The 12,108-nt window shown below is 43.1% G+C and overlaps 1 protein-coding gene across 4 annotated transcripts in view; it reads left to right on the forward strand.

Annotated features, from left to right (window-relative positions):
* Positions 1-12,108, forward strand: part of igsf9bb (immunoglobulin superfamily, member 9Bb) — a 126,713-nt gene that overhangs the window by 109,868 nt on the left and 4,737 nt on the right. For 2 of the 4 annotated variants that reach the window (XM_084029277.1, XM_084029278.1), the window contains exon 18: positions 5,095-6,732. In XM_084029277.1, the coding sequence (XP_083885403.1) occupies positions 5,095-6,732 (1,638 nt within the window). Of the gene's footprint in view, positions 1-5,094; positions 6,733-7,730; positions 7,777-12,108 lie in introns of all 4 variants that reach the window. The other 2 variants (XM_084029280.1, XM_084029279.1) reach the window with 2 other exon arrangements.

Consider the following 12,108-nt stretch of genomic DNA (forward strand, 5'->3'; position numbering starts at 1 on the left):
ATACAGATAGTATTGTTTACTGAAAGACAGCAGCAAACAGAAAAGTCTTCAGTCTTGATTTAAAAGAGCTGAGATTTGCAGCAGACCTGCAGCTTTCTGGAAGCTTGTTTCAGATATGTGGTGCGTAAAAACTGAAGGCTGCCTCTCCATGTTTGGTTCTGACCCTGGGGACACAGAGCAGACCTATCCCAGACGATCTGAGAGGTCTGGTTCGTAGCTAAACAGTAGATCAGAAATGTATTGTGGTCCTAAACCATTCAGTGCTTTGTAAACCAGCAGTAGTATTTTAAAGTCAATTTGTTGACAGACAGGAAGCCAGTGTAAAGATCTGAGAACCAGAGTAATGTGATCCACTTTTTTGGTCTTAGTGATAACTTGAGCAGCAGCGTTCTGAATTAAATGCAGCTGTCTGATTGACTTTTTAGGGAGACCTGTAAAGACACTGTTACAGTAGTAGCCTTCTGAAGATAAAAGCATGGACAAGTTTTTCCAAATTCTGCTGAGGCATACGTCCTTTAATCCTTGATATATTCTTTAGGTGATAGTAGGCTGACTTTGTAACTGATTTAATGTGGCTGTTGAAGTTCAGGTCTGAGTCCATGAGTACACCTAAGTTTCTGGCTTTGTTTGTGGTTTTTAGCATTAGCGCTTGAAGCTGGGTGCTAACTTTTGACTTGTGTATTGTCTGCGTAGTTATGGTAACATATTTTGTTGTTTTTCATGATCTGAGCCAGTGGAAGCATGTAGATATTGAACAGAAGAGGGCCCAGAATGGAGCCTTGGGGAACTCCACATGTAATTTTTGCCCGCTCAGATGTGTAATTATCTATAGACACAAAGTAGTCCCAGTCTTTCAAGTAGGATTCAAACCGTTTTAATACTGTGCCAGAGAGTCCCACCCAGTTTTCCAGACGGTCTAGGAGTATGTTGTGATCGACTGTGTCGAATGCAGCACTGAGATATAATAATACCAAAACTGAAATTCTACCATTGTCCATGTTTAAGTGGATGTCATTGAAGACCTTAAAGGGATAGTTTGGAATTTTGGACATAAGACCTATTTTCCAACTCAGCCAGTGTGTTCGAGACGTCTGGAGACGTTTTTAAGAAATTTCATTCAGTTCTTCTAGTTGCCGAGTTTGCTTGTGCTATGGCTAGCGCAAGTCAATCGTTCTAGTTAGCATGGCATTAAACACACTCCACAGTGCACCCGAGGCAAATCAATTAAAACACTAGACTGTCGATGTACATATCTATAACAAAACTAACCTCGCATTGCATGAATCATCCATTTTTTGAGGGACTAGTTTATCAGCAGCAGCGAAGTTTTACTTTGCTCCGTCGGACTCAAAACTCTAAGAATCCAGCCAGTAAATACACACCTGAACACCGCCGATTTGTCGGCCCTTTAGCCCCCAAGGCTGTCTGACAAGCCCTTGGAGCTCACTCAAACACCGGGCACCACACGGCCCCGTGAACCCACAATTACGCACCGCAAACCCGAACCTCTGCTCCGTCCGGAGAACCGTAAACCCTCGGAGGCGTTGCGGGTAATCCCTCCGGTAAATACACACCTAAACACCACCGAATTGTTGGCCCTTATGCCCCCAAGGCTGTCTGAAAAGCGCTTGGACCTCACACAAACACCGGGCAGCACACGGCCACGCGAATCCACACATGCGGACTCTCCGTCGGACTCAAAACTCTAAGACGCGCCGCCCGAAATACTACCCGTAAATAGGCAATCGAAAAGGGCAGAATTGTCGGGCCTCATGCCCTCAGACCTGGTGAAAAGCGCTTGGACCTCACGCAAACACTGGGCAGCCCATGGCCCAGTCAACCCACAATTACGCACCGCGAACCCGAACCTCTCCTCCGTCCGGAGAACCGTAAACCCTTGGACGCGTTGCCGGGGATTCCCTCCTGGCACCACCAGTCTCCGTTTGTTCGGTCCCGGTTCTCAGCTCCAGCGGGGGCTATCTAGGTCTCCACAGACGCTCGTTCACGTTCTGCCCTTTGATCATCCCTCTCGCGCAATATTTCCTCTGTATATTCAGGCTCGTACAGGTACGGTTGGGTTTGGGTGGAAAAAAACTCTCTTCAAAAGAGTCTTCAAAAGTTTCAGTATATTCTCCAAAAGTGGCCATTTCTGTGAGATTGAAGAAACTAGCACTGCAGGCTACTCTGGGTCTGTAGCAATGACAGCAGGTTAACAAACTACCGGTAACTTATAAGTGCTAGGTGATATCAGTCCGCCGCTGCCATAGCCTACTAGGAAGTGTGACACGCTGCTGCTGCTGCTGCTGCTGAGACATAAATCCTTAAAAAAAAGGTTGGTTTTATGTCAAACATTCTATCAACACAGATATGTACATCGATAGTCTGCCGTTACAATTGATTTGCCTCGGGTGCACTGTGGAGTCGGTATGAGTGTTTAATGCCATGCTAACTAGAACGATTGACTTGCGCTAGCCATAGCACAAGCGAACTCGGCAACTAGAAGAACTGAATGAAATTTCTTGAAAACGTCTCCAGACGTCTCCAACACACCGGCTGAGTTTGAAAATAGGTCTTATGTCCAAAATTCCGAACTATCCCTTTAACAGGAGCTGTCTCGGTGCTGTGGTGTACGTGGTCTAAATCATGACTGACTGGAAGACATCAAAACAGTTGTTCATTACCATGAAGTCGTTCAGCTGCTTACAAACTGCTTTTTCAATGATTTTACTCAGCAATGGGAGATTTGATATTGGTCTATAATTGTTCATTAGCGAAGTGTCTAAATTGTTCTTTTTTAAGAGAGGCTTGATAACAGCAGTTTTCAAGGCCTGTGGGACGACATCTGAGAGAAGAGACGTGTTTACAATCTGTAAAAGATCTGGGGTCATGCAGTGTGATGCATTTTTGAAAAGGCCTGTTGGCAGAATATCAGCAGGAGGATTTCTGATGTTGTATGATGTCCTCCAAGGTTTTACGGTTAATCACATGAAATTGTGCCATGGTTTTTGAATTGACTTTGAGTGGACACATGGACAACACATGTCCTGCACCTGATGTGGAAGCGCTGACTGCTTGCCGAATTTTCCAGATTTTTTTCTGTGAAGAAGGAGGCAAAGTCATTGCAGACCCTGGTGGAAAGCAGTTCAGGGGCTCCTGACACAGGACGGTTTGTTAGCCTGTCGACAGTAGCAAACAAGGTCGGTGTGTTGTTATTGTTTTTGGCAAAGATGTACGAGAAGAAGAATTGTCTTGCATTTCTCAATTCCAGGTTGTAGATTCTAAGTATTTCTTTTGATTTGTTTTACACCACCTACGTTCAGCTTTCCGACACTCTCCTTTTTCTGTTCTTACCAACGTGGCATTTCTCCATGGAGACCTTATTTTGCCAGGGTCCACTTTCAGCTTAGTGGGCACAATGGCATCAATAATATTTGTAATTTTTACATTGAAATTGTCAACAAGCTAATTTACTGAGACCCAGGGGAGGGAGGGTGTGGATGAGAACACTTGAGAACACGAAATGTTTCACAGGTGTTTTCTGTGATATACCGTTTTGTGATTACTTTTCTTTGAACATTTGTCTGCACAGACATAGCACTCTCAAAGAAAACAGGGATAACTTGTAGATTTGTTACCTTGCACACAGCCCTCATTTTTCTCTGTAGTGCTAACTAGCAGTGTGTTCATGTGTGCATTATCTTGTCCACTGTTTTGGATCTATGGTAAAGTAGTGTCGTTCCCACATTGTCCATTTACTTCCACATTCACTTCTAACCTGTGCATTTTAGTTTCTAGTACTGCAATCTTCTGTAGAAGTTTGTGGTAGTCGTCTGCAGAGAAGGGAGGCATCTTGCTACTCATTAGCATTCTACCTGCTCGGTTTCTGTTCAATGGTTAGAAAACTGTCATTACACCAGAATGTACATTTTGTTTCCTTGTCGAGTTGTTGAAATACATGTGAATAAACATGAATTACTTGCATTGTGTTTCTTTGTTGATTAAGCATACTAAAGCAGACATGTATCTTCGGAAAATCTGTTTATTTTGACAAATAATACAATAAAATACACAAAATACTAAAATCACAACATTTTACAAACACAAACCAGAGAGCAGTGGTGTAACCACAAACCACAATGTCCATGATGCTGTGAAGCCAGATGCTAAGTTACATTGCTAGTTGGTAATGTTTAGTCAACGGCAATCAGTAAGTTGTTAGTAACTTTTGAATCAGTCACCCGATGACAGTTGGTGCTTTGTTTGTTCACTGTCAATCAAATCTAATCAAACTAAACTCACACAATTCTAGTGAAGCAGTTTTGTTTCTATTTAATTCTCAATAAATTATACCTAAATATTTTTAACATTGAAGCTGATTCTCTTATGTCACTAAACCTATGCATCTACCCTTTACTATACCCCACTGTCCAAGTTAAGTATCTACCCAGGTTAAGTTCCCAAGTTGGTCACGTAGACAGCGAGGCATAGAGGTACATAATGTGTCTTTTTCCAGCTGTTAAATGAAAAGTTTAGATGTTGCAGCAGTATTTACACATAAACTCCTGGCTGCCACACTATTTACTATCAATGGAAAAGCAGACACTCATAAAGGAGCTGTTTTTATCTCTCAAGTTCTGATGGTTAACTTCGGTTCATGTGCAAAACTTTGTTTGTGAAGACACACCGTGGGGGCATAAATACGGCAGCAACCTTTTTGTTTGTACCATATAAAGTCTCTGGTTTGTACACATAGTTTCGTTCAGTCTCAATACAAATCTTAAATACCATCATAGAGCTCTGGGAGTCCACAGACTACTACTGCCCACTATTCAGTGAGTGGAAATATTTCAAATGACTCAAATAAAGAATTTGCTTCATTCGTGTCACGTCATTTGCATCTATTTGAATGCAATAGGGCCACATGAAAAATTTGCTTTGCGTTTATTGTAAATGTACCTTTACACCTGTGTTGTTTAAGGTGTAATTTTTGTTTCATTGTAGCTGGATTTGTTTTCAGCACTATCATGAAGCTTTGCGCAGAGTACTACATTTTAAATACGTAAAGATTAACTTCTACTGTATTCTTTTCTGTAGGTCATCTTCAGGAAAGGTGAGCCAAGACAGCATTGGTTCAAAGGTGACCCCGTCAGAATCATCTGAAGATAGTCATGACCAGCGTGGGAAGAAACCACCTCCAAGTCCGGGGAAGAGGGACGAATTGTCTTTATACAAGAAGACAAAAAGAGCAATAACAAGCAAGAAATACAGCATCTCCAAGCATGAAGCTGAAGCAACGACACCCATTGAACTCATCAGCCGAGGCCCAGATGGACGCTTTGTCATAGATCCCACTGATGCCGAAATGTCTGTTAAGCCCGGGCGAATTCAGGGCTTTCCTTTTGTGGAAGAATCAGACCTCTATCCTGAATTCCGGCAGTCAGATGAAGAGAATGACGATCCCAGGCCTCTACCCCCAGTTATGGCCCCACTTCGGCCTCATCAGATTTCTCCCATCTCCAGTCAGGAATCCTACCTGCAGCCTCCAGCCTACAGCCCCCGTTTCCAGAGGCCCTACGAAGGTATGACCATCATGGAGAGCAGCCGGCTCCAGGCCACAGGACAGATCCGGGGTTCTCTCCACCATAGGGCTTTCTATGGCTATCTTGGCCCCCCTGTGGATAGAAATCCACCACCTCCTTTTTACATGCCTGATAATAGCCCACTCAGCTCAGTCATGTCTTCCCCCCCATACCTTGCTGAAGGTCCTTTTGGTCACCCCATGATTCCTGAAGAAATGATGGGGGAGAATGATTTCTCACAATATGCTGTCCCTGGTTTCCCACTTCCACTGACACTCACCTCTGCCTCACGCTCACCGGAGATTTGGCAGGGACTGGATTTCACCTTTGCAAGCCTGGAGGGGCCCCAGTTCATTTTCCCACCCCATCACCCTTTGCATCTCCGCGACTCCTCCTATCCTCCTCCCCCTCATGTTCTTCCCCTTGGTGCTTTCCAGCCCTCCTCCCTTCCAATGCCTACTTACCCAGCTGTCCTACCACTGGAGGCACCAAAGAGCCACTCAAGCAAGTCCCCCAGCAAGGCCAAGCCTCGTGGCTCCCCAGCCAAGCATTTTGCTATGCAAGAGGCACATTTAGGGCAGCTTAGGCACACAAGCCACGGTATGGGTGTGCCAGTTTTGCCTTACACAAATCCAATGTCCCATATTGTCCCTCACACATTCAGTAGCTTGGACACACGATTGTTTGAAACCACCCCTCGTTTCAGTCCCAGACAGACTCGTAGGATGGATCCTGGCATGCATCAGGTGGTTCTTCAGCCTTCACGACTCTCACCCCTCACCCAAAGCCCCCTAAGTTCCCATGAGGGCTCCCCAGAGATTGTAGTACGTCCCAGGCCACGTCCCAGCATTGTCCAACCTCACATACCCCCAGAGATGTCTGAGATTACCCTCCTCCCTCCTTCCAGAGCCAGCTTCTCAAAGAGATCTTCCCCCTCCTCCTCACCCGCCCAAGGCCAAGGTAGCAAGAGGTCAAGTCCCAGCTACCGTTCCCACATTGCCTTTGCCACCTCTGCAACCAGCTATCCAGCTTCCCAGTCCCCATCACCCCCCATGGAAAGCAGCAACATATTTGGGCAGATACCATCTCAGAGGAGGACTGAGGAGGGGATCCTGCCATCCGAGCCCTCTCCACCCCAGTTGTCAGCTTCAGGGTAGGTGCATTAGGCATGCAGAGATCAGGAAATCATTTATCTGCCCCAACCCATAATGCTTTGATGCTGTAGCATTTTGGTTACTCTGTGGCAAATTATTGTTTAGTTGTTTTGGATGTTTAAAAAAAAAAAAAAAAATCTGTTAACAATTTCATGTGAGAAATGAAAACTGTATGGTTGAAGGAAACCCATTTGGTTGTGATGATTAATTTGATGAGCTCTGTGAAGTTTAGCTTCAACTTAAGTTTCAGTTTGGTCAGTGCTGCTTTTCATGTCAGACATCAAGTTAGACGTATTCACCCATTGAATCTGTGAAGCATTCTTCCAAAATTATGACCATGAAAATTATTTGTTGAATTAACAAGGAAATGAATTTGCTTCACAGATTACATTTCATAACTTTTGGGGCTATAATCCATCAGGATGAAAACCACTGTTGACAGTGCACTGTGTTATTTGCTTGGCACAAGCCCCTAAGAGCCTGGGAATTTGCCGACATCACAACACGTTCCCTGTTTTTCCATCTTTGTCATTCGTTACCCTGCTTTCACCTAACAGGAGGAATCTCATAATATTCATCCAATTGAATCCCTAACAAAGAAAACACCCATTGTTATGTCTAGCGCCAAGCCTTTGAAGATGCCTTCATCATGCAGAGGGATGCTTTAAGAAGAGTTCATCTTGGCAGGCCCTGCGGCCCATCCTCAGCCTAAGTAACCTGACTGCATGACAAATTCTCCCTTACCTTCCAACCTCTCTAATTTTCTGTTACCCTACTTCCCCTTTCCCTTCTGTAACCCTCCTCTATCTGACCCCTTTAATTGCCCCCAGGACACACCCAGGCCTCACTGCCAAGGAAAGGTTGTTGGGCAAAGTGTGTCACAGGGCCTGTCCGCTTTTCATGTACTGCAATGTCTCCATCATTATGAATTAGGGGCAGTGTGGTGGTTCTTGATGGCTCCTGGAGTCTTACCTGCTTTGTTTTTGATTGATCTCAGCTATCTGGGCAGCGTTGTTGTGACCAGGTCCTCTACACCGCAATAGGTAAGGGTTGGATCCATGTCTGAAAGGGGGGGGTTAGCAGGTGGGACTTTTTTTGATCACCTCGTCCTTTAAAGGGGAATACAAGACCCTGAGTCTTTGTTTCATTTGTTCCTTCCTTTAGTCAACAAGTGTAGTTCATTTCAGTTCTTTCCTTTTTCTTAAAGTTGCTACATTATCAGTTCTGCAGTCTTTAGTACATTTAGCCATTTATTAGCTAATGAATTAAGTCAGAGATGTGTCACCGACAAGATTCATGCTTGAATGGTTTGCTAACTGACCAGGTACACAAATCTACCTCAGGACTACCAGTAAGAGAATATGACTCTTACCAACCTCAAACAAATAAAATATTTTTCAAACATGTATTGGTTACTTTAAATTCAGAAAATTAGTTAAACAAAGGTTGCACTGGTATTTAAATGTCACCTATAACTTGATTTTATTTTAAACTGTAGGTTGATTTACCCAAAGCCTGTGCCTTGGCCCATTGAAACAGACCACTGCACTGGAGTTATATGTCATAATTGAGTGGGGAGATTGGTGTTTACCTCAATTCATCTTGAAAAATTACAAAAGAAAGAAAGAAAGAGGAAAGCCATTTTTCCCATTAGGACATTTTCCTCAGGAAGGAATTTCTGCTTGATTCTGTCTCATTTCTTACATGCTGGTGCAGCTCTAGGCAAGGCTTCTCAGCAGACTCCCTCACCACAACAAGCCTGAACTGTTTTTCAAGATGTCAAGGATTACCACATTTCTTCTTCTCCAGATGTCACTGATCTATACTTTCAACTGTGAGCAAAATATGTGAATTATACTGTATGACAGACATAAACACCTTTGATCGGACCATTTGATGCTCAGTAAAAATGAGTGTTGAGCACTTCTCAATATTCCAATAACGCTAATAATAAAGGGAGCTGCACCAGTACTTACTTTCTTTATAAAATAACCTGAAAAAACACTTGTGAAGTCTACAACATAGCCACACAAGTAGTCATAGAACTGGCGTTACATACAGGAGATGTTCATTTCTCATTATAAAAAGCTGATGCTGATCTCAGCCCGGATGACAATTTTACACCTATCAGCCTAGCCAGCCCAACATTATGACCACCTGACTAATATTGTTGTATATTATTCACCGCCAAAACAGGCATGGAGTCCACCATGGAGACCTCTGAAGGTCTGCTGTGGTATCTTTAAGTCTTGTAATTTGCAAAATGGGGTCAACACCTTGAACTCGTTGTGTTCCTCAAACCATTCCTTAAGCAAACCATTGCTTTGTGACACGTTATCCTGCTGAAAGAGGCCACTGCCATCAGGGAATACCATTTCCATGAAAGGGTATTTATGGTCTGCAACAATATGTATATAGGTGGCCCAAAACATCACACTGACTGTAAAAGAAAATGTTGTCCCATATATAACACATTATGATGCACTGTGTGTTCTGACACCTTTCTATCAGAACCAGCATTCATTTTTCAGCAATTTGTGCTCGTCTGTTGGATCAGACCACACATGCCAGCCTTCAACCCCCACGTGCATCAATGAGCCTTGGCCGCCCATGACCCTGTCGCAGGTTCACCGGATTTTCTTCCTAGGTACTGACCACTGCAGACACCCCACAAGAACTGAAGTTCTGGAGATGCTCTGAGCAAGTCTAGCAATCACAATATGCCCCTTGTCAAAGTTTCTCAAATCCTTATGTTTGCATATCTTTCCTGCTTCTAACACTCAACTTTGAGGACAAAATGTTCACTTGCTGCATAATACTTTATATCCCACCCAATGACAGGTGCCATGATAACGAGATATACAGGATTATTCACTTCACCTGTCAGTGGTCATAATGTTGTGGCTGATCGGTGTATCTTGGTGTCCTGTGTCTTTTTGTACTATATAGACTATTACAACGTTTGACATACTGAGTATATATTAAACAGTGGTCTATGCGGACATCCATATCGATGATTCTTCACTGTCAAATGATCACTTTCCAAATGCTCTTAGCATTCTCCTCAAGCATGACACATTATTTCATTTATATTTTACAGATGCTCGTATTATATTACATAATTGAAAATGTTTTGGACCCCACTCTCCCAAAAAATATTTTGTAAGTTAATCATATTAAGCTGTGTGTCCACCGGGTGTCATCATTCACAGCCCTTTTTTGCATTAACAATGAAACCGAAATGTTCCTTGCAGTGATGAAAATTAAAAGATACCACAGCTTTTTTTTAAATACACCAGATTGTTAGCAGGTTTTGAACAGTAACCGAGCAACAGCAGGAGCAATGAGCAGCACTTCCATATCTAGTCCCAGTAACTAAGTGCACACTAACACTAGGCAATTCATGCTGTGCCCAAGCCCGTTTGAGCCCAAGTTTGTCTGACAAGTGTGAGTACTCTGTACTGAGCTCAAGCAAGGTCCACTTCCTTGGCCCTGGCGGGAAGGCAAGGTACCGATGGTCATGCATGAGGGAACGCAACGTGGACATGACTTATAATTAATAGGCCGTTCCTTTCATTATCAAGCAGGGAGCAACTCAAATCACCTCCCACTCACTCCAAAAAAGGAAAAAATCTGCTTGTATTTCACTTTTACATCCCAAAGAACTAAATAGCAACGACTACATTTTGCAAGTAGTGTTCTCCTAAGAGATGTCTTTTTAGATTCCAAAATGAATCTTTACTGACTGAAACAATTTCACCACTTTCTTTTTCTTGTACCACGTTATCGGCATCTGTTAGTTTGACAGGAATAATACACCTGTAGGACTTCAGTTTCCTTTTTAATGTACTTTGTGATCCCTGCTATCGAGCCAGGTTTGACTGAAAATACTCTTGATGACTGTGCAAGACACAGATGGATTCTGGATCGGACGGGGCATGCTTCAGACTCGTGGTGTGAGCAGTCCTGGAGCGTAATTGGAGTGGGACAGGGGGACACTGTCTTTATGCCACTCTGTCTAAAACCTGACCGCTTGTTCTCCCTGCGCGCCCTGCTCATATTCTCTGATCTAGAGGTTGAGTGTTTGCTCGAATTCTGGGAATATTCATCAGTAAAGTTGCAGTTATTTTCTCTGTGTTCTCCACAGTGATGACTCTGACTGTGCTTCTCGCTTCATGATGACGTAAAGCCATGTGTGTGTAGTATTACGACAGGATGTCAAAAGCTAACCGTGCTTAAGCCCGGTTGGACCTTGAGCAATGGGAGTGCAGGCCAGCAGGGGACGGGGGGACAATTATGCTTCAGCATGGTACAGAGCAACTGGGCCTAGTGTGAGGGTGCCCTTAAAGCAGATTCCTGGTGGACACATGGCCTTCATCCCCTGTATAAAGCTTATGTATAGAGCATGAATCAAAATCTACTAGGAGTATACAATTGCACTAAGTTTGGACTGCAGAACAGTTCTCACTACTTTGTGAAGCAAGTGTCCTTCCAAAACAGCTAAGACACTTATGTGTGAGTGGACTGCCCAACTCTTTTTGAATGTATTCCCCTTTAAAGTTGTGTTCCATGTGCAAACTGCCATGCATGCCATCGCTAAATATTGCTCCTCTCTTTAAAATGGAAAAAGAAACAATTCTATGGATAAATCTTGTTACATTTGTTGTCCTAGTGCTTCGCTTTTTTTGGCTTATTTTTCTTTATGTGACTGTTTCCGAGTAGTCATTTCCCCCTCCAGCCATCTCTCCCCCTGTCAGCATGGTGAAGCCCATTGTAGACAGTATCCATGTATATGAATACATATTGATGCTTTGTTGCTCTCCCCCTCGACTAACAACCTTCGGTTTCTCTCTGCAGCCACGGTGGGAAGATGGCCTCTCTGTAATGCAAATTATTTTCTGTGTGTGTGTGTTTGTGGCAGAAATGTGTGGGCTGCCAAGTCATAAATGCCTTCATGAATGAAGGGAGGTCTGTGCAGTAATGATCAGCTAAGAAATATACACTCGACACCAAGCAAACATTTGCATCTGTTATTTTTATTATTTTCATACAATCTGCAAACATATTATTCAGTCAATAATCTTGCTTCTATTTTGTTAAAAAATATTTTCTTCTTCTATTTTTGGAGAATTTTCCTCTGACACCAACAGTGCAAGTCTCACAGTATATTAAAATGTTGTATCTTCTAATCTGCACCATGAGGTAAATATGTGGTTTCAGGGTACATCCAAAACTTTGCTTTTCTTTGGATAGAACAAATTATCTTACTGTAGATATCCCTGAAGATGCACAATTTAATATGCGATCTGGATTTACTAACCTATTTTGTGAAACTTTTGGCCTATAAATAACTGTTATTTTATCCAGATGATGTA

The sequence above is a fragment of the Eutrigla gurnardus genome, assembly GCF_963514095.1.
Source record: "Eutrigla gurnardus genome assembly, chromosome: 15".
In the NCBI taxonomy this organism is placed as follows: domain Eukaryota; kingdom Metazoa; phylum Chordata; class Actinopteri; order Perciformes; family Triglidae; genus Eutrigla; species Eutrigla gurnardus.